The 26,438-nt window shown below is 44.3% G+C and overlaps 1 protein-coding gene across 1 annotated transcript in view; it reads left to right on the top strand.

Moving 5' to 3' along the window:
• Positions 1-1,727: 1,727 nt before the first annotated feature.
• The window catches only part of LOC135559861 (uncharacterized), a 49,353-nt gene continuing 24,642 nt past the window's right edge, over positions 1,728-26,438 (top strand). The window contains exons 1-5 of the mRNA XM_065000749.1: positions 1,728-1,874; positions 3,656-3,853; positions 15,727-15,778; positions 16,144-16,485; positions 18,116-20,169. Coding sequence (XP_064856821.1) covers positions 1,728-1,874; positions 3,656-3,853; positions 15,727-15,778; positions 16,144-16,485; positions 18,116-20,169 — 2,793 coding nt within the window. The remainder of the gene's footprint in view (positions 1,875-3,655; positions 3,854-15,726; positions 15,779-16,143; positions 16,486-18,115; positions 20,170-26,438) is intronic.

The following is a 26,438-nucleotide window of genomic DNA, read 5'->3' on the forward strand; positions in this document are numbered from 1 at the left end:
GCATTTACATCGAAAAGCACAGGAAAAACTGATCACTGAAAATGGGAAAATATATCCATGCGCTACTTGAACCTATTGATAAAGGTGAACCACAATTAATTGACTGAGGTTGCAGTACCTACAGCTTCCACACGGTGTCGAGAGTCTTGTCATTTCCCTTCGAGTTTTTTCTTGGTCAAACACATGCAGGGCACCGTATCTCCTCTGGTCTAGGACCGGATATTTTCGTTGAGTTTCTAGCCGGACATTTTTCCAGACGGACAGCTAATGATCTTTACATCGCCTCCTGATGAATTTTATCGCTTATTAACGTTTACTAATACCTAAAGTTGCATTACAAACGTATTTCGAAGTGTTTTGTGAAAGTTTATCGTCGACTTTTTGAATTTAAAAAAATGACGTTACGTTTTGAAACAATGTTTTTTTCGTTTATCACACAGTCTACATATAACGATATCTAGGCTTTATATGGACCGATTTAATCGAAATAAAGACCCAAATAGTGTTTATGGGACATCTAGGAGTGCCAACAAAGAAGATGGTGAAAGGTAATGAATGTTTTCTATTTTATTGTGCGGTTTGTGTAACGCCGAAATGCTAATTATTTTGTTTACGTCCCCTGTGGGTCTTTTGGGGTGTTACATGCTATCAGATAATAGCTTCTCATGCTTTCGCCGAAAAGCATTTTAAAAATCTGACTTGTTGCCTGGATTCACAACGAGTGTAGCTTTAATTCGATACCCTGCATGTGTATTTTAATGAACTTTTGAGTTTTAACTAATACTATTAGCATTTAGCGTAGCGCATTTGCATTTCCAGAGCTCTAGTTGGGACGCAAGCGTCCCGAGTAGAAGCAAGAGGTTAACAAACAGATCACCGACCATTTCGAATCCCACCGTACCTTCTCCACTATGCATTCTGTTTTCCGAGCTGGTCACGGGTGCACCGCAGCCACACTCAAGGTTCTAAACGACATCATAACCGCCATCGATAAGAGACAATACTGTGCAGCTGTATTTATCGACCTGGCCAAGACTTTCGACTCTGTCAATCACCACATTCTTATTGGCAGACTCAACAGCCTTGGTTTCTCAAATGACTACCTTGCCTGGTTCACCAACTACTTCTCTGACAGAGTTCAAATCGGAGGGCCTGTTGTCCGGACGTCTGGAAGTCTCTATGGGGGTGCCACAGGGTTCAATCCTCGGGCCGACTACTATCTCTGTATACATCAATGATGACGCACTTGCTAATGGTGATTCTCTGATCCACCTCTACTCAGAGAAAAGAAGGGCAATCCTGTATACTTCTGGCCCTTCTTTGGACACTGTGTTCACTAACCTCCAGACGAGCTTCAATGCCATACAACTCTCCTTCCGTGGCCTCCAACTGCTCTTAAAGGTCAGCAAAACTAACCATCCGTCCAGCATCACTACTCTGGACGGTTATGACTTAGGACATGTGGACAACTACAAATACCTAGGTGTCTGGTTACTGTAAACTCTCCTTCCAGACTCACATTAAGCATCTCCAATCCAAAATTAAATCTAGAACCGGCTTGCCAAACATACCCTCATAAAACTGACCATCTTACTGATCCTTGACCTCGGCGATGTCATCTACAAAATAGCCTCCAACACTCTTACTCGTCAGATTGGATGCAATCTACCACAGTGCCATCCATTTTGTCACCAAAGCCCCATATATTACCCACCACTGCGACCTATATGCTCTCGTTGGCTGGCCCTCGCTTCATATTCTTCGCCAAACCCACTGGCTCCAGGGCATCTACAAGTCTCTGCTGGGTAAAACCCGCCTTATCTCAGCTCAATGGTCACCATAGCAGCACCCACCTGCAACACGTGCTCCAGGAGGTATATTTCACTGGTCACCCCCAAAGCCAATTCCTCCTTTGGCCACCTTTCCTTCCAGTTCTCTGCTGCCAATGACAGGAATGAACTGCAAAAATCACTGAAACTGGAGACTCCTCTCCCTCACTAGCTTTAAGCGCGTAGCTGTCAGAGCAGTTCACATATCACATCAGCTGTACATAGTGACTGTATGTTTGTTTATTCCATGTGTAACTCTGTGTTGTTGTTTGTGTCACACTGCTTTGCTTTATCTTGGCCAGGTCGCAGTAGTAAATGAGAACTTGTTCTCAATTAGCCTACCTGGTTAAATAAAGGTGAAATAAATAAAAACAGTAAAGTATGTGTGTGTTTCAAGGACAAGTCCTTCCAGGTGTGATAAAGAGGACTATGCCAAGGGCATCATTGCCTTGTTCCCATACCTGGCCATTCCTAGGAGCAAGTTTGGTTATGTATGTAAGTACATTAAAAACCTTTTTAACTCTCTCGGTGTCACGCCCTGACCTTAGAGAGCTTTTTATGTCTCTATTTTGGTTTGGTCAGGGTGTGATTTGGGTGGGCATTCTATGTTCATTTTTCTATGTTTTTTTGGGGGGCCGGGTATGGTTCTCAATCAGGAACTATCGTTGTCTCTGATTGGGAACCATACTTAGGTAGCCTTTTCCCACCAGTGTTTTGTGGGTAGTTATTTTATGTTTAGTGTTCTGCACCTGACTGTGTAGGTTTGGTTTCTCGCTTTGTTATTTTTTGTTCTAGTGTTCAGTTTGAAATAAAATCATTAACACGCTGCGCTTTGGTCCGATCCTTCTTCATGCAACGATGACACTGGGACTCTTACACCTTACAATTTTTTTCCAGAATGTCAATATTTTAAATTGTTGTTTTACTGTTTGGTGATGTTTTTTATAGTTTGCTTTAGGAGCATTGTTACAATGCAGAAGATGTATATTTAACATGGAGACTGTTTGGTGATGTTTTTTTATAGTTTGCTTTAGGAGCATTGTTACAATGCAGAAGATGTATATTTAACATGGAGACTGAAATGTGTTCAAAGAGAAGCATCGGAGGGTCGACAGAAGACCATGTGTCAGTCATTGAAGTATAAGTGATTTTCATTGTGGTAGTTAGTCTCATTCATGACACATGACCAGAGAATAATTGTTTGTGAACATCCGTATAAGCAAGTGTTTCTTAGTCTCTTACTCTTTTAGTATTAATTCTGTTTTGAGTCAAATAAATCCTACTTTTCATCTGACATATCTGCATGCCATCCTTGCAGAGTTTCCGAGTCTTTAATTATTTATTTTTATATCTTATGACAAAATATTGTATGCATGTATGTATAGAGCAGACAAACCCGCACTGCTTCTTGAAACAGCGCATCCAACCCGGAAGCCAGCCGCACCAATATGTAGGAGGAATATTGGTCCGGCTCGCCACAGGAGTCGCTGGTGCGCTGGTGCGCGATGAGACTAGGATTTCTAGGACTAGGATTTCCCTACCGGCCAACCCCTCCCTAACCCGGCCAATTGTGCGTCGCCCCACGGACCTCCCGGTCGAGGCCGGTTACGACAGAGCCTGGGCATGAACCCAGAGTCTCTGGTGGCACAGCTGGCGCTGCAGTACGCAGCGCCCTTAACCACTGCGCCACCCGGGAGGCATCTAATAACAACTTTTAATAATATGGACAAATCATGGAAAGATCATGTGTAGCTGTAATTTACATTTTCACAAACTGTTTGTGAACCGTGATTCAGTTTAACACACTAATGAAGTTATTGTGTCAGTCTGGGACCAGCATCCAGGGGAATCTGGAGAGCGTCACTAAAAGCCTTAAACCCTCTGCTTGCTGTGGGGACCCAGAGGAGTACTTCATTGTGATTGACAAACACGCAATGCCTTGTAAGCCACCAGACTCTCTTGCCTGTTTTGATGAGCTTTTCAAAGCTCATTTTGTCTTTGGTACCTTGGAGAACCAGGATCTGGTAAGTGTGTCTAACTTCTTGCAAACCACAACTCGTGAAATTGATGTTGATACCACTAAGGTTAATCCTAGGATTGCAGAGTTGAAGTCTCAGATGCTACATTGAGTTACAAATTTTTTTTAAGTTGCAAAGGATTAAAACACCGCATAGGAAATAACATTTTACATAACTTTTTCATATCATTCATCTATAATATTGTGTTTTGCTTGCTAAATTATTATTAATTAGCTAATGGAAAATGCTAATTATTATTAATTAGCTAATGGGAAATGCTAATTATTATTAATTAGCTAATGGGAAATGCTAATTATTATTAATTAGCTAATGGGAAATGCTAATTATTATTAATTAGCTAATGGGAAATGCTAATTATTATTAATTAGCTAATGGGAAATGCTAATTATTATTAATTAGCTAATGGGAAATGCTAATTCCTTGACAAAACACTTGACGTTCATCCACGGACTTTGTCCAGGAAAGACACTTGGTCTTAAATGCGGTCAGGCTGGTTGTTCACAAGTTTGTCACCTTTTCTTGGTTCAGAAAGCATCTTTATAAAGCACAAGGACCTAGATCTGATCATGGTGAAGGCTCCTCTACAGCTGAATATGTAGCAGGAAGTCATTTTGATGACTTGCCATCAACAAGTACCCCTTCTGACGCAGTCCTTGTCAATAAGATTCTTGTAGACCGCTGCGCTGCAACCATAGCTGACCTTAATTAAAGTGGCAGGTTAAACCACCATTAACTCTGGTCATTTCCATGGAAGAGATAGTTGATGATATTCATATTCAAGCTAAAGAAGCTGTGAAGAAGTGTCTGTATACAGGAGCCTATTAAAAGTGACATTGAGTGTAAAATGTGTTTTGAAAAAAATGTAAAATAATTTTGGTGTATTAAATTCTGAAAGTAAGTTAATGCTTTGTTTTTGAACTTTCACTGTAATATGTGGATCTCTACTCAAGCTGCGCCTTGGTCCACTTATTTATTCAACGATCGTGACCCAGTTGAATATGTTTCTTAGTACAAGATTTGATACACAACGCAATCGGACTACTGGAGACTATGATCAAATTGTTGTTACTGATTAAATTAGTTTATATCCCAATTTTGAAAACATTAGTTTATTTACAAACACCATAAATGAGATGATGTAGACGGATTCCAGTTGAAGAAGACTTTATGACTGATGTGATGGAGATCTGCTCTATTTTCAAAACTGTTCAGATACAGCGTTTCTATGATGATTTTGAAACTCCTCTTGGATCAAAACGGGGACTACATAAATCAGGAGCAAACTATTTCACCTTATGGTATTTCTCAAGTTCATTTCTGCTTAATATACATTTCTTATAATTCTTATTAATATACATTCGTTTTATTTCATGATATTAAACTATTTGTTATTTATTATTTTTATTATTATATATATTTATATATTTATTATTTCTACAGGATATTAAAGTACTTGAGTGGTATGGAATTATGGTCCCCTTGTATGGTCAACCAATGTATGGAACTATTGTCCCAAGTTAGAGGTGACAACCTTGGTCTCCATTGTTTATTTGGTTTTGTTGAACCATTCAGTGCCAGATATTGTTGCTGCTTTTGTCTTGCTGAGAAAGAGGCTTTCAGACTGAATTTGATTTGATTTTTTATTTTATTTGACCTTTATTTTACTAGGCAAGTCAGTTAAGAACAAATTCTTATTTTCAATGACGGCCTAGAAACAGTGGGTTAACTGCCTGTTCAGGGGCAGAACGACAGATTTGTACCTTGTAAGCTCGGGGATTCGAACTTGCAACCTTTTGGTTACTAGTCCAACGCTCTAACCACTAGGCTACCCTGCCACCTCTACACTCTAACCACTAGGCTACCCTGCCGCCTCTACACTCTAACCACTAGGCAACCCTGCCACCTCTACACTCTAACCACTAGGCTACCCTGCCACCTCTACACTCTAACCACTAGGCTACCCTGCCGGCTACCCTGCCGCCTCTACGCTCTAACCACTAGCTCTAACCACCACTAGGCTACCCTGCCACCTCTACACTCTAACCACTAGGCTACCCTGCCACCTCTACACTCTAACCACTAGGCTACCCTGCCGCCTCTACGCTCCACTAACCACCACTAGGCTACCCTGCCACCTCTACACTCTAACCACTAGGCTACCCTGCCGCCTCTACGCTCTAACCACTAGGCTACCCTGCCGCCTCTACGCTCTAACCACTAGGCTACCCTGCCGCCTCTACGCTCTAACCACTAGGCTACCCTGCCGCCTCTACGCTCTAACCACTAGGCTACCCTGCCGCCTCTACGCTCTAACCACTAGGCTACCCTGCCGCCTCTACGCTCTAACCACTAGGCTACCCATAGTCATGCAGAACACCAACAAAAGGTTCTAAACTCCCTGCCGTACTTCAATACATGTGAAAACTTCTCTGTCGCCATTATTTAATTTGACCTTTATTTAACCACAAATTCTTATTTTCAATGACGGCCTGGGAACAGTGGGTTAACTGCCTGTCAGCTCGGGGGTTTGAACTTGCATGATATCTTGGGAGTGGCACAATATGAAATGGCACTGCTAATACTGCACTTATAGATAGACAAGTACACAACATCAAATGAAAAATACAGGAGAATAGAGAACTTTAACTATGAGCAAAACAAAACAACAAACCTCCTGCTGTGAAGTTAGGAGTCTAATGACTTGGGGTTAAATGCTATCCAGTCCTGGTGTTTACTTTGGAAACTTAGCTTGTCCAAATGATCTACACTGGTATTTACTCTTGCTGTTGCTTCAGATAGTAAACATAGTTTTTTCTCCAATGATATCAAAGGGTATTACAATTGTTTTTGTTATTCAAGGTTATTCAAGCAATTGTTTCCAAAAAAAAGAGGCTGCTACTGAAGCATCATTTTGTAGTGCATTACCCCACATTAAAATTGGACCCGTTTTGCATAGCTGGTGCATGCGCTATGAAGCAAGCATGTCTTTAAAAGACAAAAATGTAACTAAAGCATTGGTAAAAAAACACAAGTCAAATAGCAAATAGCATACAGTTGGCAGACATTTGACACCAACAGTCATGATAGTTCCAGGTAAAATGTTTTGTTCTTGAAATGTGGTAGACTGGGGCTGTGAGATGGCTGAGACTCTTCAGGTACCAATTGACACCACGGTTTTAAATGTTAAATACGCCAAACACCATGGAAATATGTATCGTTCAGGTTTAGTTGTTTGTCTTAAAGTCCGTTGTGAGATGCCAGTTTTTTCAGAAAATCCATGTTGTTAAAGATGAGAGGTTACTGTTAGTTACTTTTACAAACAATATGTCCTGACGAGCATTTTAAAGCATATAGAGTCGGGTGAACAACAGAGGGACCGTAGTTGATGTTAAAGAGCTTTTCCGTCACATTTGATATATACCTCTTACAGTTGTGATGATTCAAGTTTGTTTATTGTCCCATACTGTTTCCTGTTTCCTGTTTCCTGCACAGTAAGCTCTTTAGAACCAAGATATATTGGGTTTTTGGAGGTGAAGAGTTGTTTTTAAACTTTTAATAAAGCGACAAAATGTCATTTTAGATTTTTACTCTTTTATCATCAGTGTTTTTGATACCAGTTTCACAAAATCCTAAATGTCCTAAATGTCATTGATTGGATTGATATTGAACGTATTTATGCACAGTTGTGGCCAAAAGTTGGAGACGCAAATATTAGTTCAGTCTGGTGCCTCAGTGTCTTTTGATATTTTTGTCAGATGTTACTATGGAATACTGAAGTATAATTACAATAATTTCATAAGTGTCAAATGCTTTTATTGACAATTACATTGAAGTTGACGGAAAGAGACATTATATGCGCAGTGTTGACCCTTCTTTTTTCAAGACCTCTGCAATCCGTCCTGGAATGCTGTCAATTAACTTCTGGGCCACATCCTGACTGATGGCAGCCCATTCTTACATAATCAATGCATGGAGTTTGTCAGAATTTGTGGGTTTTTGTTTGTCCACCCGCCTCTTGAGGATTGACCACAAGTTCTCAATGGGGTTAAGGTCTGGGGGGTTTCATGGCCATGGAACCAAAACATTGATGTTTTGTTCCTCGAGCCACTTAGTTATCACTGTTGCCTTATGGCAAGGTGCTCCATCATGCTGTAAAAGGCCTTGCTCGTCACCAGACTGTTCCTGGATGGTTGGGAGAAGTTGCTCTCGGAGGATGTGTTGGTACCATTCTTTCTTCATGGCTGTGTTCTTAGGCAAAATTGTGAGTGAGCCCGCTCCTTTGGCTGAGAAGCAACCCCACACATGAATGGTCTCAGGATGCTTTACTGTTTGCTGTTGGCATGACATAGGACTGATGGTAGCGCTCACCTTGTCTTCTCCGGACAAACTTTTTTCCAGATGCCACAAACAATCAGAAAGGGGATTCATCAGAGAAAATGACTTAACCCCAGTCCTCAGCAGTCCAATCCCTGTACCTTTTGCAGAATATCAGTGTGGCCCTGATGTTTTTCCTGGAGAGAAGTGGCTTCTTTGCTGCCCTTCTTGACACCAGGCCATCCTCCAAAAGTCTTCGCCTCACTGTGCGTGCAGATGCACTCATACCTGCCTGCTGCCATTCCTGAGCAAGCTCTGTACTGGTGGTGCCCCGATCCCGCAGCTGAATCAACTTTAGGAGACAGTCCTGGCGCTTGCTGGACTTTCTTGGGTGCCCTGAAGCCTTCTTCACAACAGTTGAACCGCTCTCCTTGAACTTCTTGATAGGTGCAATCTTACTGGCAGAAATATCCTTGCCTGTGAAGCCCTTTTTGTGCAAAGCAATGATGACGGCACGTGTTTCCTTGCAGGTATCCATGATTGACAGAGGAAGAACAATGATTCCAAGCACCACCCTCCTTTTGAAGCTTCCAGTCTGTTATTCAAACTCAATCAGCATGACAGAGTGATCTCCAGCCTTGTCCTCGTCAACACTCACACCTGTTAACGAGAGAATCCCTGACATGATGTCAACTGGTCTTTTTGTGGTAGGGCTGAAATGCACTGGGAATGTTTTGTGGGGATCAGATCATTTGCATGGCAAAGAGGGACTTTGCAATTCATCTGATCACTCTTCATACCATTCTGGAGTATATGCAACTTGCCATCATGAAAACTGAGGCAGCAGACTTTGAAAATTAATACGTGTGTCAACTTTTGGCCACGACTGTATGTATTAAAGTGAACAGAGGCCAACATTTCATTTTCAGTCCACGATTTTATTTTTATCAGTATTTTGATGTATGTATTGCTAATCTCTTACATTTAAAAATGGTGCTTTTTTAAATATTTACTTCTGATTTATTGACTAAGTTTAGTTGTACAAAAAATATTAATTATCCTTGACTGATAATATTCAATTCTAATATATTGAGTGAATTGGCAGTAGAGTTGTTTCCATGTTAAGCTAAATAAGTATAAAATAAGTAAATTACAGTTTGTGGAGTTACATATAAACACTGAATAGAGAAGAAATAACTCTGAAAAATGAACTCTGCAACAAGAGCACTTTTTACTCTATTTACTCTATTTAGACTGGGACCAAATGTTATCTTTTGTAGAGTATAATTGTAATCAATTTGAGTAAAATTTACTCAGATAAATGTGTATAAATGCTATATCCTTGTATTGCTACTGATGTATCATCAAATCAATTATCTAAGTGAGTCTCACAAATGGCTAATATATGAAAGGTACCTTATTTCAAAGGCTACATATTTTTAATATGAGCTATTTTCAGCCCTTTCCTGGTTAGCTTATCAGGGAGAGATGTATTTAAAAGAGCAGACAAAGCAAGAGAGAAAAAAATACATTCAGCAGTCCATTAATCAATTGGTGTGTGTGTGTGCTGCGGCGTTGAGGCTACGAACCCATAGGCTTGGCTCTCTCATCTCTTCCAGGTTTCTGGGAGGGAGGGTGGACAATGTGTCTGTCGTAGCGGATGTACGCAATGTCCCCACTCGTTCTGGCAGTTTTCATGGCTGGGATAAGTTCTTTCCTCTTCTGGCGCACAGCTTTAGGATAGTCCTCATTAGTCCCCGGGGTATTTATCCCTGTGTTTCCTGTCTCTCTGTGCCAGTTCCTCTTGTTTTCCCCATTAGTCCCCAGTGTATTTATCCCTGTGTTTCCTGTCTCTCTGTGCCAGTGTATTTATCCCTGTGTTTCCTGTCTCTCCAGTTCGTCTTGTTTTGCCAAGTCAACCAGCGTTTCTTCTAGCTCCTATTTTTCCCAGTCTCTGTTTTTTCCCTCCTGGTTTTGACCCTTCCCTGTCCTAACGCAGAATCCAGCTGCCTAACCACTCTGCCTGTCCTGACCTCGAGCCTGCCTATCCCCTGGTACTGTTTGGACTCTGACCTGGTTTATGAACTCTCGTCTGTCCCCGACCTGCCTTTTGCCTACCCATTTGGTTCTCACCGTGTGCCCTTGTAGTTGTTATATTGGGAGATTTGACTGATCAACAAGTCAAGTTATTGAGATCTTTGATTGATCAAGTCATGTTGTTATATTGAGATCTTGGGAGGGAGGGAGGGAGGGGAAGGGAGGCTGAGGGCCCAAGTTGTCCTGATCTGACTCCTCAACCCAGCTAGGCCACTGCAGATCTCACTAAGTAGTCACTTACATAGCAGAGAGAAATAGAGAACAGAGGCAGGGAATACCCCTCTAAAATGAACAACGTTTTCTTTCTATACAAGTACATATAATGTAAATATTTCACTCAATTGAATTTCTAATACTAATATATGGGAATTGATATGTAACTAAATGAAACGTTTTGAGGACAACATGTACAATTTAGCGAGAGAGATTCTAGTTGTATTAGTCATATGTGGGTCTTTCCAGAAACTAGGGTACCGGTGAGGTTTTCCTACACTGGACAACTTGATAAGAGCTGTTGATAATAATCTGCAAAAAAAAAAAAGTAATGTCATTACAATCCGATATAAGGGGGTCGTAGCTATTCAATACAATTCACGAGTCGATTTAAAACGTATGTTTAACCCTTTATCATGGTTGCTGTCTTGACAGATTAGTCCAAAATCATGTGGCATTAAAACATAAATTTTCTGTCCTGGCATTTATGGCAGTATAAATTGTCATATAACAAAGTATATTAAGCATTAACCAGTTAAATTATACATTGACCTGGAACCCTGTTCGAATCCTGGATCTAGAGATCTCAGAAATGCGATGTAAATACCCAACGTGTTGTGGTTAAAACCGTTTTCACTCACACAAATCCACAATTATACTGTAAATGCGATTGAAAAATGGAATGCTTCTAAAAGAGTCAATTCCTCGACACTTACACCCTAAATTGATAATGTCGTTAACGTGGGTCTTCAATAATTATGAATAATACTCCTTTGAATGCAGATTTGGTGTCGAGCTGTGATATTTTCACACATCATCGTCTGATCCAGGAATTTTCCCCGAATGACAACAGCTGTTGTGATCGAGGATGCTGCGAGGAATGTCTAGAATATTTTGGTGTCTCGTTAGTTACACCGGGAAGACAGTTGTGCCTGGATCCACGTTGGATCTAATATCCCTAGTGAATTGATGTTGGTCATCTGTTGTTGTCTGCTTGATTTACAGCAGGGTGTCGTTAGATTTAACAGAGGAAACATTGAAGGTAATGAGTTTATGTTATCACATGTTTTTGTTTCCCTCGAATTGGACACCGAGTCTACTGTGCGCAATTGTGTAGGAAAGACTAATTGCGCAACACCAAACACTACTCAAGATATAATCACAACCAATTATATAGCCTAGTGGGCTAATTCATAAAATAACATGACAAATGCATTGTGTTTTTCCATGTTACACCTGCAATTGTAAACAATACAAGGGACTTGAAGTAGCCTACTTGAACTTGAATTGTACAAGTACATTTCCTCAATTTGGTGCTTGAAAAGACTGTAATTATTGTAGCCATTTTATAAGTTCTCCTGCTCATTATCCATGATTACATTTTTCTTGTAAGAGATGTGGCCACTTTCGTTTGTTTTACACTGCTTCAATTGGATGGTGTTTGCGCTACTCTGCTGTGGTAAAATCACATGCGGTTATTATGAGGACTGGCAACAGCTAATGTTGTCTTCAACTTAGCTTTTCTATGAAAACAGGAACCTGGTTATTGGTCACTTTCTCATTATAAAAACAGCCATGTTGAGATTAATGCTACCGCTATGCTTTATTATGTGTGCCTGAATCGGTCATATAGGCCGATTCAGGCCCCCCCCTTTGCTGCTATAACAGCCTCCACTCTTCTGGGAAGACTTTCCACTAGATGTAGGAACATTGCTGCTATAACAGCCTCCACTCTTCTGGGAAGGCTTTCCACTAGATGTAGGAACATTGCTGCTATAACAGCCTCCACTCTTCTGGGAAGGCTTTCCACTAGATGTAGGAACATTGCTGCTATAACAGCCTCCACTCTTCTGGGAAGGCTTTCCACTAGATGTTGGAACATTGCTGCGGGGACTTGCTTCCATTAAGCCACGAGCATTAGTGAGGTTGGGCACTGATGTTGGACGATTAGGCATGGCTCAGTTGTTCAAATTCATCCCAAAGGTGTGATAGGGTTGAGATTAGCGATCTGTGCAGGCCGGTCAAGTTCTTCCACACCGATCTCGACAAACCATTTCTGTATGGACCTCACTTAATGCACGGGGGCATTGTTATGCTGAAACAGGAAAGGGCCTTCCCCAAACTGTTGCCACAATGTTGGAAGCACAGAATTGTCTAGAATGTCATTGTATTCTGTAACGTTAAGATGTACCTTCAATGGAACTAAGGGGCCTAGCCGGGACCATGAAGAATAGCCCCAGACCATCATTCGTCCTCCACCAAACTTTACAGTTGGCATTATGCATTATGCATTGGAGTAGGTAGTGTTCTCCTGGCATCCTCCAAACCCAGATGTGTCTGTCAACTGGGGCGGCAGGTAGCCTAGTGGCTAAAGGTTACAAGATTGAATCCCTGAGCTGACAAGGTAAAAATCTGTCGTTCTGCCCCTGAACAAGGCAGTTAAATGACTGTTCCTAGGCCGTCATTGTAAATAAGAATGTGTTCTTAACTGACTTGCCTAGTTAAATAAAGGTAAAAAAAATGTAATACTTTATTGTCGAAGTGTAATTAGTTCACCAGAGAACGTGTTTTCACTGCTCCAGAGTCCAATAAAGGCATAATACAAAACAGGTGTACCCAATAAACCAATAACAACCACAAACGGAAAAAGAATCGATGGCAGCTAATAGGCCGGTGACGACGACCGCCGAGCCCCGCCCGAACAGGAAGAGGCACCCTCTTCAGCGAGGTTCATGACAATACTTTAATGGTGAAGTGTAATTAATTCACCAGAGAACGTGTTTTCACTGCTCCAGAGTCCAATAAAGGCAAGCTTTACACCACTCTTGCCGACGCACTGCTCATGGGGATCTTAGGCTTGTGTGCCTTGGAAACCCATCCCTGAACAAGGCAGTTAACCAACTGTTCCTAGGCTGTCATTGTAAAATAGAATATGTTCTTAACTGACTTGCCTCGTTAAAATAAAGGTTATATAAAATATATATTAGGCCCTATATATATATATACAATTATATAAATTCTACAATTGTATAACATTTAGGTCCCTGAAAATTACAATGAAGTGCTTGAAAAAGTCCCTGAAAAGTCCTTGAATTTCATTTGCCAATCCCTTCGTGAAGCTTAAAAGATGGCCCAAGGCCTGTGTGGTTGTATAGATGGCGTTAAGGTCTAATTTGTATATATTTACTTTTATTCCTCTAAGTGCACTTTTTGTAACAGGAATAAAACAATCTGTTTCCAACCAGTTTGATCCCAATGTCACACATTGGCCCCTTCATTTTTAGAAAGACCCAAGTGACCTCAGTCGCTAAGCAGTTGTGAATTCAGGAATTTAGAATAAATTAACCGTTCCTGTAATAAGGATTCACTATCTTTTCACATACAATTGAACACATAACCCATAACCCTATTTGATACACCAGAAATAATCAACTTAAAAATTGAGCAAATTGGAATGCTATCTTGCCCTAAAAAGAGAGTAGATAGTGTCAGAATACCTGACCACTGTGACTGACCCATGAACCTCTCCCATAAGATTGGCTGGTGAGTAAAACCAGCCAATAGGGGACCATGAAGCTCTCCCAGAAGGTTGGATGGTGAGTAAAACCAGCCAATAGGGGACCATGAAGCTCTCCCAGAAGGTTGGATGGTGAGTAAAACCAGCCAATAGGGGACCATGAAGCTATCCCAGAAGCTTGGATGGTGAGTAAAACCAGCCAATAGGGGACCATGAAGCTCTCCCATAAGATTGGCTGGTGAGTCAAACCAGCCAATAGGGGACCATAAAGCTCTCCCAGAAGATTGGATGGTGAGTAAAACCAGCCAATAGGGGACCATGAAGCTCTCCCAGAAGTTTGGATGGGGAGTAAAACCAGCCAATAGGGGACCATAAAGCTCTCCCAGAAGATTGGATGGTGAGTAAAACCTGCACATGCAGAAAGGTACACTTGAAAAAGACGTTGCAGAAAGCTTACTTCATTTCATTGCATCAGGGATAGCTTATACAGATGTATTGGCTTTGCAGCGTTCTTCAGTGACTGACCCAAAATTAAGAACAGTCTTTGACTTATGTACAGACTCAGTGAGCATAGCCTTGCTATAGGCAGACCTGGCTCTCAAGAGAAGACTGGATATATGCCCACTGTCTAGAAAATTAGGTGGAAACTGAGCTGCACTTCCTAACCTACTGATACATTTTATGACCACATTAGAAGCACATATTTCCCATAGATCACACAGATCCACAAAGCATTTGAAATCAAATCAAACATTGATTAACTCCATTATCTATTAGGTGAAATACCACAGTGTGACATCACAGCAGCACGATTTGTGACCTGCTGCCACAAGAAAAGAGCAAGCAGTGAAGAACAAACACCTTTGTAAATACAACCCATATTTATGTTAATTGATTTTTTAATATTTGCACATTGTTACAACACTGTACATGTCCATAATATAACATGTGAAATGTCTCTATTACCTTGGAACTTCTGTCAGTGTAATGTTTACTATTCATTTCTGATTGTTTATTTCACTTTTGTTTATTATTTATTTCCCTTGCTTTGGTAATGTAAACATATGCTTCCCATGCCAATAAAGCCCTTTGAATTTAATTGAGAGAGAGAAAGAGGGAGAGAAAGAGAGAGAGTGAGAGAAAGAGCAAGAGAGATAGAGAGAGTGAGAGAAAGAGCAAGATAGAGTGAGAGAGAGAGTGAGCGGGTGATAGGGAAGGAGGCGCCATATGAGGCTGAGGGAGAGAGCAGTCAAACTTCACAGTGAATGGGGTGGAAAGCGGGAGGGACAGACTCAAACGCAGGCAGGATTAAATGAGAGAGTGAGAGATAGTGAGAGAGAGAGAGAGAGTGAAAGACGGCAAGAAAGACAGCGCGCGAGAGAGAGAGTCAGATGCGTAGTGTAGCGGTGGGATAGGACCAGAAGAAGCTCCACACGGACACAACGCAGAGTAGCCACACAGAGACGAAGTCACAACCCTCCAGTCTTCTCACTGGATACTACAGACAACCTGTCCTATCATAGATGCTTCACTGCATACTACAGCATATCATCATCCTAAACTGTAGCATACTACAGACAACCTGAGCAGAGGAAAATACTCAACTAGTTTTACAACTTTTCTTTTGGACACCGGTGTCTCAGATGAAACCCTGACGATGGACTCGATTATTAATTAAGTTAATTCCCACAGAGTGTGCGGCTTATATTTTCTAAAGACTCCTCCCTGTGTGATCGGAGGAGAAGATGGGAGGACGGAAGATTCTGGAGGTTTTTGGTTGGAGGTTACCTGCCGACTATCAAGGAGAATGAGTCTTTTTTTCTATAACGGATACTGGGCTCCCGAGGAGGCTGTTTCTATAAATAATATTGGGCTTCGTTTCGATAAATCATCCGTCAGCTCAAGGAGAGAGAAGATTGTTTTGTATTGACCAAGAGAGAGAGGGGTGAGTGAAACCTGAACTGCCTGTCTGTACAGCTGGCTATATGAATGTGTTAAGTGGGCTGGACAGAATGGTGACTTTTTTTTCTCCAAACCCATCCCTCGCTCTCTCTGTGCCCGTACTATCAGTCGCAGGCAGCTGGGCTAGTGACTCGTCTGACTGGATAAAAGGACATTAGATTATAACGTAAAGAAAAAGGAGAGGAGACAGCAGTGGACTACGGCTTCCCCAGACACGGTGGTGAGGAGACAGCAGTGGACTACGGCTTCCCCAGACACGGTGGTGAGGAGACAGCAGTGGACTACGGCTTCCCCAGACACGGTGGTGAGGAGACAGCAGTGGACTACGGCTTCCCCAGACACGGTGGTGAGGAGACAGCAGTGGACTACGGCTTCCCCAGACACGGTGGTGAGGAGACAGCAGTGGACTACGGCTTCCCCAGACACGGTGGTGAGGAGACAGCAGTGGACTACGGCTTCCCCAGACATGGTGGTGAGGAGACAGCAGTGGACTACGGCTTCCCCAGACATGGTGGTGACATCAAAACAGGTGTTACATTTTTCAGAAAAAGAAAAAAAAAGCTAAGATGAACTGTATCGGACAATAAGTTGACTCTTTAAAGCTGATTTCTTCAGCTCACAAGAGAACTACAACTGTCCATTTCCGTGGACCGTAAAGATAAGAAATGGACAATAAAGTATTATTCTTCTAAACGGAGAAAGAACTACAACGGAATTGCTTGTCTATAAAGCTTACCGAGGACCATTAAGAGAGAGGACTCCAGTAGGACTCTAGCAGCCTTTCCACGTGTTTTTATTATAGCTCTGAAGAGAGAGGAAGTCGTCAGACCAGGGTACAGTTTAAACAGGGTGTCTGATTAGTACTGCCACAGCAAAAGTTCCAGGAGTGGATTTAATGAGACATGATATTTATGGACTTTGAGTAGGTGAGGAGTATAAACTTAATCCACTTTCGGCTATCACTGAGCTGTGATGAAGAAGTACATTAACCCTAATCCACTTTCAGCTATCACTGAGCTGTGATGCAGATGTACATTAACCCTAATCCCCTTTCAGCTATCACTGAGCTGTGATGCAGATGTACAGTACATCCCCAGAGCCAAATAATGATCATGGGCTTTTCGTCAGGGATCATTGTATTCCCCTCATCTTTCAGTCACATGAAATTAACAAACCCAACCAGGGCAGGGACTGAGTGACTTTTGATGCCCAAACCCAACCAGGGCAGGGACTGAGTGACCTTTGAGGCCCAAACCCAACCAGGGCAGGGACTGAGTGACTTTTGATGCCCAAACCCAACCAGGGCAGGGACTGAGTGACCTTTGAGGCCCAAACCCAACCAGGGCAGGGACTGAGTGACTTTGAGGCCCAAACCCAGAGGGACTGAGGACCTTTGATGCCCAAACCCAACCAGGGCAGGGATTGAGGGACCTTTGAGGCCCAAACCCAACCAGGGCAGGGACTGAGTGACCTTTGAGGCCCAAACCCAACCAGGGCAGGGACTGAGTGATGCCCAAACCCAACCAGGGCAGGGACTGATGCCCAAACCCAACCAGGGCAGGGACTGAGTGACCTTTGAGGCCCAAACCCAACCAGGGCAGGGACTGAGTGACTTTTGATGCCCAAACCCAACCAGGGCAGGGACTGAGGGACCTTTGAGGCCCAAACCCAACCAGGGCAGGGACTGAGGGACCTTTGAGGCCCAAACCCAACCAGGGCAGGGACTGAGTGACCTTTGAGGCTATTGAACTAGTTATTCTCTCCTCTCTGTTTTTCCGGCCAAGTGGAAAGGCAGGCCGTTATGGCAGTTGTCAATCTACGGCTGTAACTGCTATATTCCCCAACCAATCCAAGCTCCTGTTGAAACAGTACAGCAACTCCCAACTCCACCCCCATTTGGAAACAGAGAGGAAGACCGAGAGAGACAGAGAGAGAGAGAAAGCACTAACCAAACTCCTATTGAGACATAGAGAGACTTTACACTCACCAAAACAGAGACCGTGCACCAAACCAAGCCCCACGGACGGACGTACAGATTCCACGCCTGGTGACACTCTGGCCACTCTCCCGTCCCATCGGCGCCATGTTCTGGTCTCAGGGTGTAGCTGCCCCTTTGGTGCTGGTGTTGAACCCTCTCCTCCTAGTGTTGCTGCTGCAACAGCAGGTAACTGAGGCTGAGGTCTGGGCTGAGGATGAGGTCTGGGCTGAGGCCGAGATAGGGGCTGATGCTGGGGTCGGAGCAGAGGCCGGGGTTGGGGTTGGGGTCTGGGTTGATGCTGGAGTTGGGGCTGAGGCCAAGGTCGGGGATGAGGCTGGGGTCAGGGGTGAGGCTGGGGTCAGGGGTAAGGCTGGGGTCAGGGGTAAGGCTGGGGTCGGGGCTGAGGCTGTGACTGAGGATGGGGTCGGGGCTGATTCTGGGGTCAGTGCTTGGGTCAGGGCTAAGGCTGAGGTTGGGGCTGTGGCTGTGACTGAGGCTGGGGTCAGGGCTAAGGCTAAGGTCAGGGCTGAGGCTGGGGTTGGGGCTGAGGCTGTGACTGAGGCTGGGGCTGAGGCTGTGACTGAGGCTGGGGTTGGGACTGAGGTCGGGGCTGATTCTGGGGTCGGTGCTTGGGTCAGGGCTAAGGCTAAGGTCAGGGCTGAGGCTGGGGTTGGGGCTGAGGCTGTGCCTGAGGCTGGGGCTGAGGCTGTGACTGAGGCTGGGGTTGGGACTGAGGTCGGGGCTGATTCTGGGGTCGGTGCTTGGGTCAGGGCTAAGGCTGAGGTCACGGCTGGGGATGGGGCTGAGACTGTGACTGAGGTCGGGGTTGAGGTCGGACCTGGGGCTGAGGCCGGACCTGGGGCTGAGGCTGGGGCTGAGGCCAGTTTCGGAGCTTGTTTGGCTGGGGTCGGGACTATTGAGGCCGAGGATGGGGCTGAGGTCGGGGCTAGTGAGGCTGAGGCTGAGATCAGCAGCTGTCCCAAGGGATGCCTGTGTTGCTCCGACATCCTCAGCTGCGCCGACCAGGGTTTGAAGGCGCTGCCCTCTGAGCTGCATGCGTACATCACCACCCTGGACCTCAACCACAACCACCTGACTAAGTTGAAGGAGGGAAGCTTTGCTGCGCTGCCCCGTCTGGAGTCCCTCCGCCTGGCTCACAACCGGCTGAAATGCCTCGAGGCCGGAACCTTCCGGAACAGCAGATCGCTACGGCAACTGGACCTGTCGTCGAATCAGCTAGACAAAGTGGAGGTGCACTACTTTCTGGAGCTGACAGGATTGGAGGAACTGCTGCTCTTCAACAACCGCATCGTTCGGGTGGAGAGCAAGGCCCTTGCGGCGCTCAGCAACCTGCGCAAGGCCTACGTCAGCCACAACCACCTCACGGACTTCCCATTCTTCTCCATCCAGGAGGACAGCCACCCCTTCCTGGCCACCATGGACCTGTCCTCCAACAGCATGTCCAAACTCCCCCTGGTGGACATCGAGACCCTGCCGGCGGCCTTGCAGAGCGGACTCTTCCTCCACAACAACACCCTGATCTGCGAGTGCGAAATGTACAATATGTTCCGGCGCTGGGAACAGAAGGGATTCACCTCCGTCAGGGATTTTCGTGAGGAATACACCTGCCTGGTGTACGGGGAACGCAAGGCCTCCGTTAAGTTTTTCCAGCACAGACGCTTCTTTGAACTGAACTTAAACTGCAGTTCGGCAGTGGCTGGAGCTGTCAGGGAGCCTGAGGGCAGCCTGCTGGTGTACGAAGGAGATGGCGTGGTTCTGGACTGTCACACCACGCTCAGAGGACAGCACCTGACCTACCTGTGGGTGTCACCTCACCATGGAGCCGGTGCTCCGCCGGAGAACAACGGCACTCTCCGCATGCACGCCAACGGCAGCCTGGAGATCGTATCAGCGCAGGCTGAGGACTCCGGCGTGTACTGGTGCAAGGTCTTCGACGCAGTCAAGAAGAACGAGTCATGGGAGGTCAACGTGACGGTGTTGATGCGGCACGACGAGGCCGAGCCCTTCAACACGGGGTTTACGACCCTCATAGGGTGCGTGACGACCCTCGTCCTGGTCCTCATGTACCTCTACCTGACCCCTTGCCACTGCTGGTGCTGCAAGCACCCCCTGCCGCCGGGTACCCCCAGCCCCGCCAACGACCAGTCCTCGATCCTGACCTCCCCCCCACCCAGCACCACAGAGGGCCCAGGCCGCAAGGTCAGTAACAACAAGCATGTGATGTTTCTGGAGCCAATCAAAGAGGTGTAGCACGGCTGGCTAAGGGTGGTTTTTAGTTGAGGCACCCCATCACCTCAGTCTTCTGACTCACCCATTGTGCCATAACACCAGACAGACAGCCATCTTCTACTGTACCTTCCCTCTACCCAACACCTTCCTCCTCTACTCCACCCCACTCCCAGAGAAGGTTTGTTTGGCTACCCACCAGGCAGGGAGTTAGACACTGCCTCTCATTGTAGCGGTAAGGCAGCAGAGATAAAGAGAGGGAGTAGGGAGAAAGGCAGAGAGACAGAAATAGAGACAGGAAGAGAGGCAGGGAGACAGAAAGCAAGACAGCGAAAGAGAGCAGAGAAATGAAAACCCAGCATAAACTCAACTGGCCCAGACAGGTTTGACTGGACTGCCTTTTCAGAGGAGTAAAGCTGCATGGAGCCTGCATACTGAGTGAGAAACAGAGACACTAGGTTAGGGTGTCTTTCCCAAAGTGCCGTGGTTTTTCAGAAATCCAGATTTGAAGATTCCTGGAATTACGAGGGGGAATAAGCAGGAAATCAGGGAATTCTCCAACCAGGATTTCTGGGAAAAAAAATCAGGGAATTCATGAAATGTTACCTGAATTTTGTAACCCAACACAGAGGGAATATCTATAACAAAACAAAACAGGATAGAGCTGTCCCTCTTAGCACGTCTTGTACCCTTTAATAAAGCATATCTACTGTTATGGATGTCTAGAAACATAAAATCAATCAGCCATAATTGTACATCTTTATTTTAATTTTATTTTTTATAGCAAGTCAGATTTTTATCAGAATCAGATCTATAAACCCTTTATAGAAGAAAGTAGGATAGAGAAAATGTCATTTGAAACCCCCACTGTAACCCTGTTGAACACCTTCGCTGTCGATTTACAAAGAAAAGTATAAAGAGAAAACACAGTACATGTGCAGAACGGTTGAACAGCAGACCTGCTGTGATTACGATGAGAGGAGATAGAGGGGATTGTCGCTGTTGAACACGTTTCTTATTGACGTTCAGCCACGTTGGTTGCTACACAACAACTGAAAAATACAGAATATTGAGCGACAAAGTGCCAACTAACTAAAGTTATGGTAAATGTGTCGCTAGATTGAAAAGGACTTTCCAAAATAGACAGCTTGTTGTTTTCCAACTGGAATTATTTACTTCCTCTATCACCACGTACCCCAACACCCTTCTCCCCCTCCCTACTTCCTCTCTCTCCCTACTTCCTCTCTCTACTTTCTCTCTCTGTCTCTCTCTCTCTCTATCGCATCCTTTCTTTTTCAATCAGTTAATAAATCTTACTTAATAAATTCATATTAGTTAATAAAGCTTCTTGGACCGCAGAGGTACATGTCTTCTACCTTGTTATTATCACGTGTCTGTGGCCAAAGATTAGGGGTGAGTGTGTTGTGTTGTGTTTATACTCAAATCTTTACGAGATATAATATGATATGCTAGCGAAGACGGAAACAGAGATGGGTCAGCTGGTTGTTTTTGAGATGCGATATGGACTGTATGATTTCTACTGCTGATAACAGGGTCATTTACATTTGATTTCAATCCTTTTTTGACCACTCCCATTTTTTTATTTGAACAAAACTTTCCATACATATTTGCCAAGTGCTCAAAGTGACTTTTTGGACCTGAATGCCAAAATATTCAGGAGATAAGAGGTGCTCAAAGTTGACCCATTTTGCATACCCCACAATACCATGAGACATCATGTCTTCATCACAGGAAAATATAAACGTTTGAGTTTGATATTATTTAATAACCTACAACCACCCAAGTCAATATACTGCCACACAAGATAATGACCACCCATGGCCTGCCCTGGTGGCACAGTGGTTAAGGGCGCTGTACTGCAGCGCCAGCTGTGCCATCAGAGACTCTGGGTTCGCGCCCAGGCTCTGTCGTAGCCGGCCGCGACCGGGAGGTCCATGGGGCGAAGCACAATTGGCCTATCGTCGTCCGGGTTAGAGAGGGCTTGGTTGGTAGGGATGTCCTTGTCTCATCGCGCACCAGCGACTCCTGTGGCGGGCCGGGCGCAGTGCGCGCTAACCAAGGTTGCCAGGTGTTCCCTCCGACACATTGGTGCGTCTGGCTTCTTGGTTGGATGCGCGCTGTGCGGCTAGGTTGGGTTGTGTATCGGAGGACGCATGACTTTCAACCTTCGTCTCTCCCGAGCCCGTACGGGAGTTGTAGAGATGAGTCAACAATTGGACACCACGAAATTGGGGAGAAAAAGGGGTAAAAAATAAATAAATAGATAATGACCACCCAGGTCAATATACTGCCACACAAGATAATGACCACCCAGGTCAATATACTGTCACACAAGATAATGACCACCCAGGACAATATACTGTCACACAAGATAATGACCACCCAGGACAATATACTGTCACACAAGATAATGATCACCCAGGTCAATATACTGTCACACAAGATAATGACCACCCAGGTCAATATACTGTCACACAAGATAATGACCACCCAGGTCAATATACTGTCACACAAGATAATGATCACCCAGGACAATATACTGTCACACAAGATAATGACCACCCAGGTCAATATACTGCCACACAAGATAATGACCACCCAGGACAATATACTGTCCCACAATGACACCCAACACACACACACATGCAATTATGCCGCACACACACGTACTTAAGTGCATATACACACACAAAACACACACACACACACTCACACACGTTACTCTGGATAAGAATGAGAGGCGATGGGAGTGCTGGGGATTGGCTAGAAGGAAGAATAGCCTAGCTAACGGTTTCTGTCTCTAATAGCCTAACTAACTGTTTCTGTCTCTAATAGCCTAACTAACTGTTTCTGTCTCTAATAGCCTAGCTAACTGTTTCTGTCTCTAATAGCCTAGCTAACTGTTTCTGTCTCTAATAGCCTAACTAACTGTTTCTGTCTCATGTTGTCGCCATACTTGAAGCAGAGGTTATGATGCTCCATACTGTGTGTGTGTTTCAGTGTGTTTCAGTGTGTGTGTGTTTCTGTGTGTTTCAGTGTGTGTTTCAGTGTGTGTTTCAGTGTGTTTCAGTGTGTGTTTCAGTGTGTGTTTCAGTGTGTTTCAGTGTGTGTTTCAGTGTGTTTCAGTGTCTGGGTGAGAACAGGAAAGAAGGAAAGTACAAGTAGTGTAGCATTTACTAAACCCACATTTACTAGACCCACATTTACTAAACCCACATTTACTAAACCCACATTTACTAAACCCACATTTACTAGAACCACATTTACTAAACCCACATTTACTAGAACCACATTTACTAAACCCACATTTACTAAACCCACATTTACTAAACCCACATTTACTAAACCCACATTTACTAAACCCACATTTACTAGAACCACATTTACTAAACCCACATTTACTAAACCCACATTTACTAAACCCACATTTACTAGAACCACATTTACTAGAACCACATTTACTAAACCCACATTTACTAAACCCACATTTACTAGACCCACATTTACTAGACCCACATGTACTAAACCCACATTTACTAAACCCACATTTACTAGACCCACATTTACTAGAACCACATTTACTAGACCCACATTTACTAGACCCACATTTACTAGAACCACATTTACTAGACCCACATTTACTAAACCTACATTTACTAAAGCCACACATTATTGGATGCTTTACAGTAGTGCCTGGCCTGCTCTGGCCTCCTCTCAAACAAATAGAGTAGATAGATAGAAAATAGAGGTAAAGACATGAACACAACACACGGCCCACTAAAAAGTAGATTGTTGTCTGCTACTTCTAAAAGAGAGAGACGCAATCGAGATCACACATTTATCAACCCAGTGAGATGGTTCCATGGCTGGCTGAACAGTCTCAGCGGGACTTGAATTTGAGCCACAGATCGTGTGTGAGGAGATCTGGTTATTGACCAGCTCCCTGCACCTCCTCCTCCTCCTCACAGACAGTATCCCTCATTATAACCTCCCAGCAGCCAGCCAGCCCCCTACACCTCCTCCTCCTCCCTCCCCACAGAGCAGTATCCTCCTCCTCCCCACAGACAGTGTCCCTCACAACCTCCCAGCAGCCAGCCAGCCCCTGCACCTCCTCCTCCTCCCCACAGACAGTGTCCCCTCATGTCCCTCACAACCTCCCAGCAGCCAGCCAGCACCCTGCACCTCCTCCTCCTCCTCCCCACAGACAGTATCCCTCATTACAACCTCCCAGCAGCCAGCCAGCCCCCTGCACCTCCTCCTCCTCCCCACAGACAGTGTCCCTCATTACAACCTCCCAGCAGCCAGCCAGCCCCCTGCACCTCCTCCCCACAGACAGTGTCCCTCATTACAACCTCCCAGCAGCCAGCCAGCCCCCTGCACCTCCTCCTCCTCCCCACAGACAGTGTCCCTCATTACAACCTCCCAGCAGCCAGCCAGCCCCCTGCACCTCCTCCTCACTAACATTGTTAACAATATAAATAGAGCCATTCTACCTATATTTACTCTCATTGATAAATAGAGCCATTCTACCTATATTTACTCTCAGTGATAAATAGACCCAGTAGTCTGGTCTCTGCACTCCATCCATTACCAATGGGCAATTCAGACAGAAAGTATGAACGCCATCGTAGCAGAACAACAGAGGATAAATCAACTTCTATCTCCACCAGGCTGCCATTTTAATTTCCTCCCTCCTTCCTGTGCTATGTTATTCATAGACATGCATCTTATCCTCAGCGTTAGCCCAGAATGTGTGTGTCAGGGTTTCTGTCAGTTTGTTGTTGTTGTTGTTGTTGTTGTTGTTGTTGTTGTTGAAAAGCTGATAAGTAAAATTGCCGCTGGCCAATTGACCCGGGAGAAGAAGAAAAAAAATCCCATTGCTAAATATTGCCTTTGTGCCTATCAGAGAGCATCGGGCCTCCCTTGATAAAAAAATAAATAAAAAATGTGCCAATCAGCGTCGAGCTAAACTGAGCGAGCTCAACTGTGAATGGTCCCAGCTTGGATTTGACGTCACTCCTATCAAAACCCATTGAGAGCCAACGTCATGGACGTCAAGAAAAACTTGAATTGTTGCATCTCGTTGTGCTGTCGTTCCCCGGTGGCTAGCTAGCCAGCCTTTCCCTAAATTAGCCATGGATGGAGATAGGGATTTGGACTTTACTTAATTCTCCATACTGGTCAATGATTATAATGGCAAGACTATAAAATTCCTACATTGTTGTGCCCCTGGTCTGAGAGGATGGAAGTTCAATATGTAGCTAGATGTAGAAGGCTAATGTTAACTAGCTAACGTTGCCGATGAGTGGAAGATAGACTGTTTCGTCAACATGAGAGGAGGATGGCGTTTCTCTACAAGTAGGGTGAGTCAACATGTTCTGCACGAACCCAGCTTACGTTGATTGGACTAAATTGTTTTTGGTATCTTTTAGTTGTCACTGTATTAGACTATGCATATAGGTGATTTGATGATGTGGAAATGTTGAAGTTGAAATAGTGCTGGAACAGTGGAGGCAGCTCCTGTTTTATTTGTGACTTGCGGTTAACTCTCTGTGGTTCTAAATCAATAGTGGTGATAAGTGGTCCGAAGATATGGGGGAACATTAACGTGCTTGACCGTGCTGTAGGTTACTGTACATTCAATATGATTTGTGGACTTCACAGGACAGAGGTTGCTATCCAGGTGCTATCCAGTTTTGTGATAAAACAAAAAGTGTGGTTGAATTTATTTAATTTTTTCTTCAGTCTTATTGTTGTCTCAGCCTTTAGGCCTATATACCACGGTGTCAAGGCATATGAACTAACAGGTTATACAGTAAACAACACAATTATCACAATAATAATTAAACAATGAATAAACTGCAACATGTCGGCTAAAGAGTTTGAATTCACAAATGTATTTGACTGTGTTTAATATATATATATATTTTAATATTTCTTATACTCCTCCTTTGTTCTCCTACTTGATCTCCTACTTGATATCTTTATTGGACTCCTCCTTGGACTCCGACTTGATCTCCGACTTGATCTCCTTCTTGTTCTCATTCTTGGACTTCTCCTTGATCTCCTCGGTCTCCTTCATGGTCTCCTCCTTTGGACTCCTTCTTGGACTCCTCCTTGGACTCCTCCTCGGACTCTTCGATCTCCGACTTGGACTCCTCCTTGATCTCCTCGATCTCCTCCTCGACCAGAACGGCATTTACATCGAAAAGCACAGGAAA

The sequence above is a fragment of the Oncorhynchus nerka genome, linkage group LG15 (genome assembly GCF_034236695.1).
Source record: "Oncorhynchus nerka isolate Pitt River linkage group LG15, Oner_Uvic_2.0, whole genome shotgun sequence".
NCBI lineage: Eukaryota > Metazoa > Chordata > Actinopteri > Salmoniformes > Salmonidae > Oncorhynchus > Oncorhynchus nerka.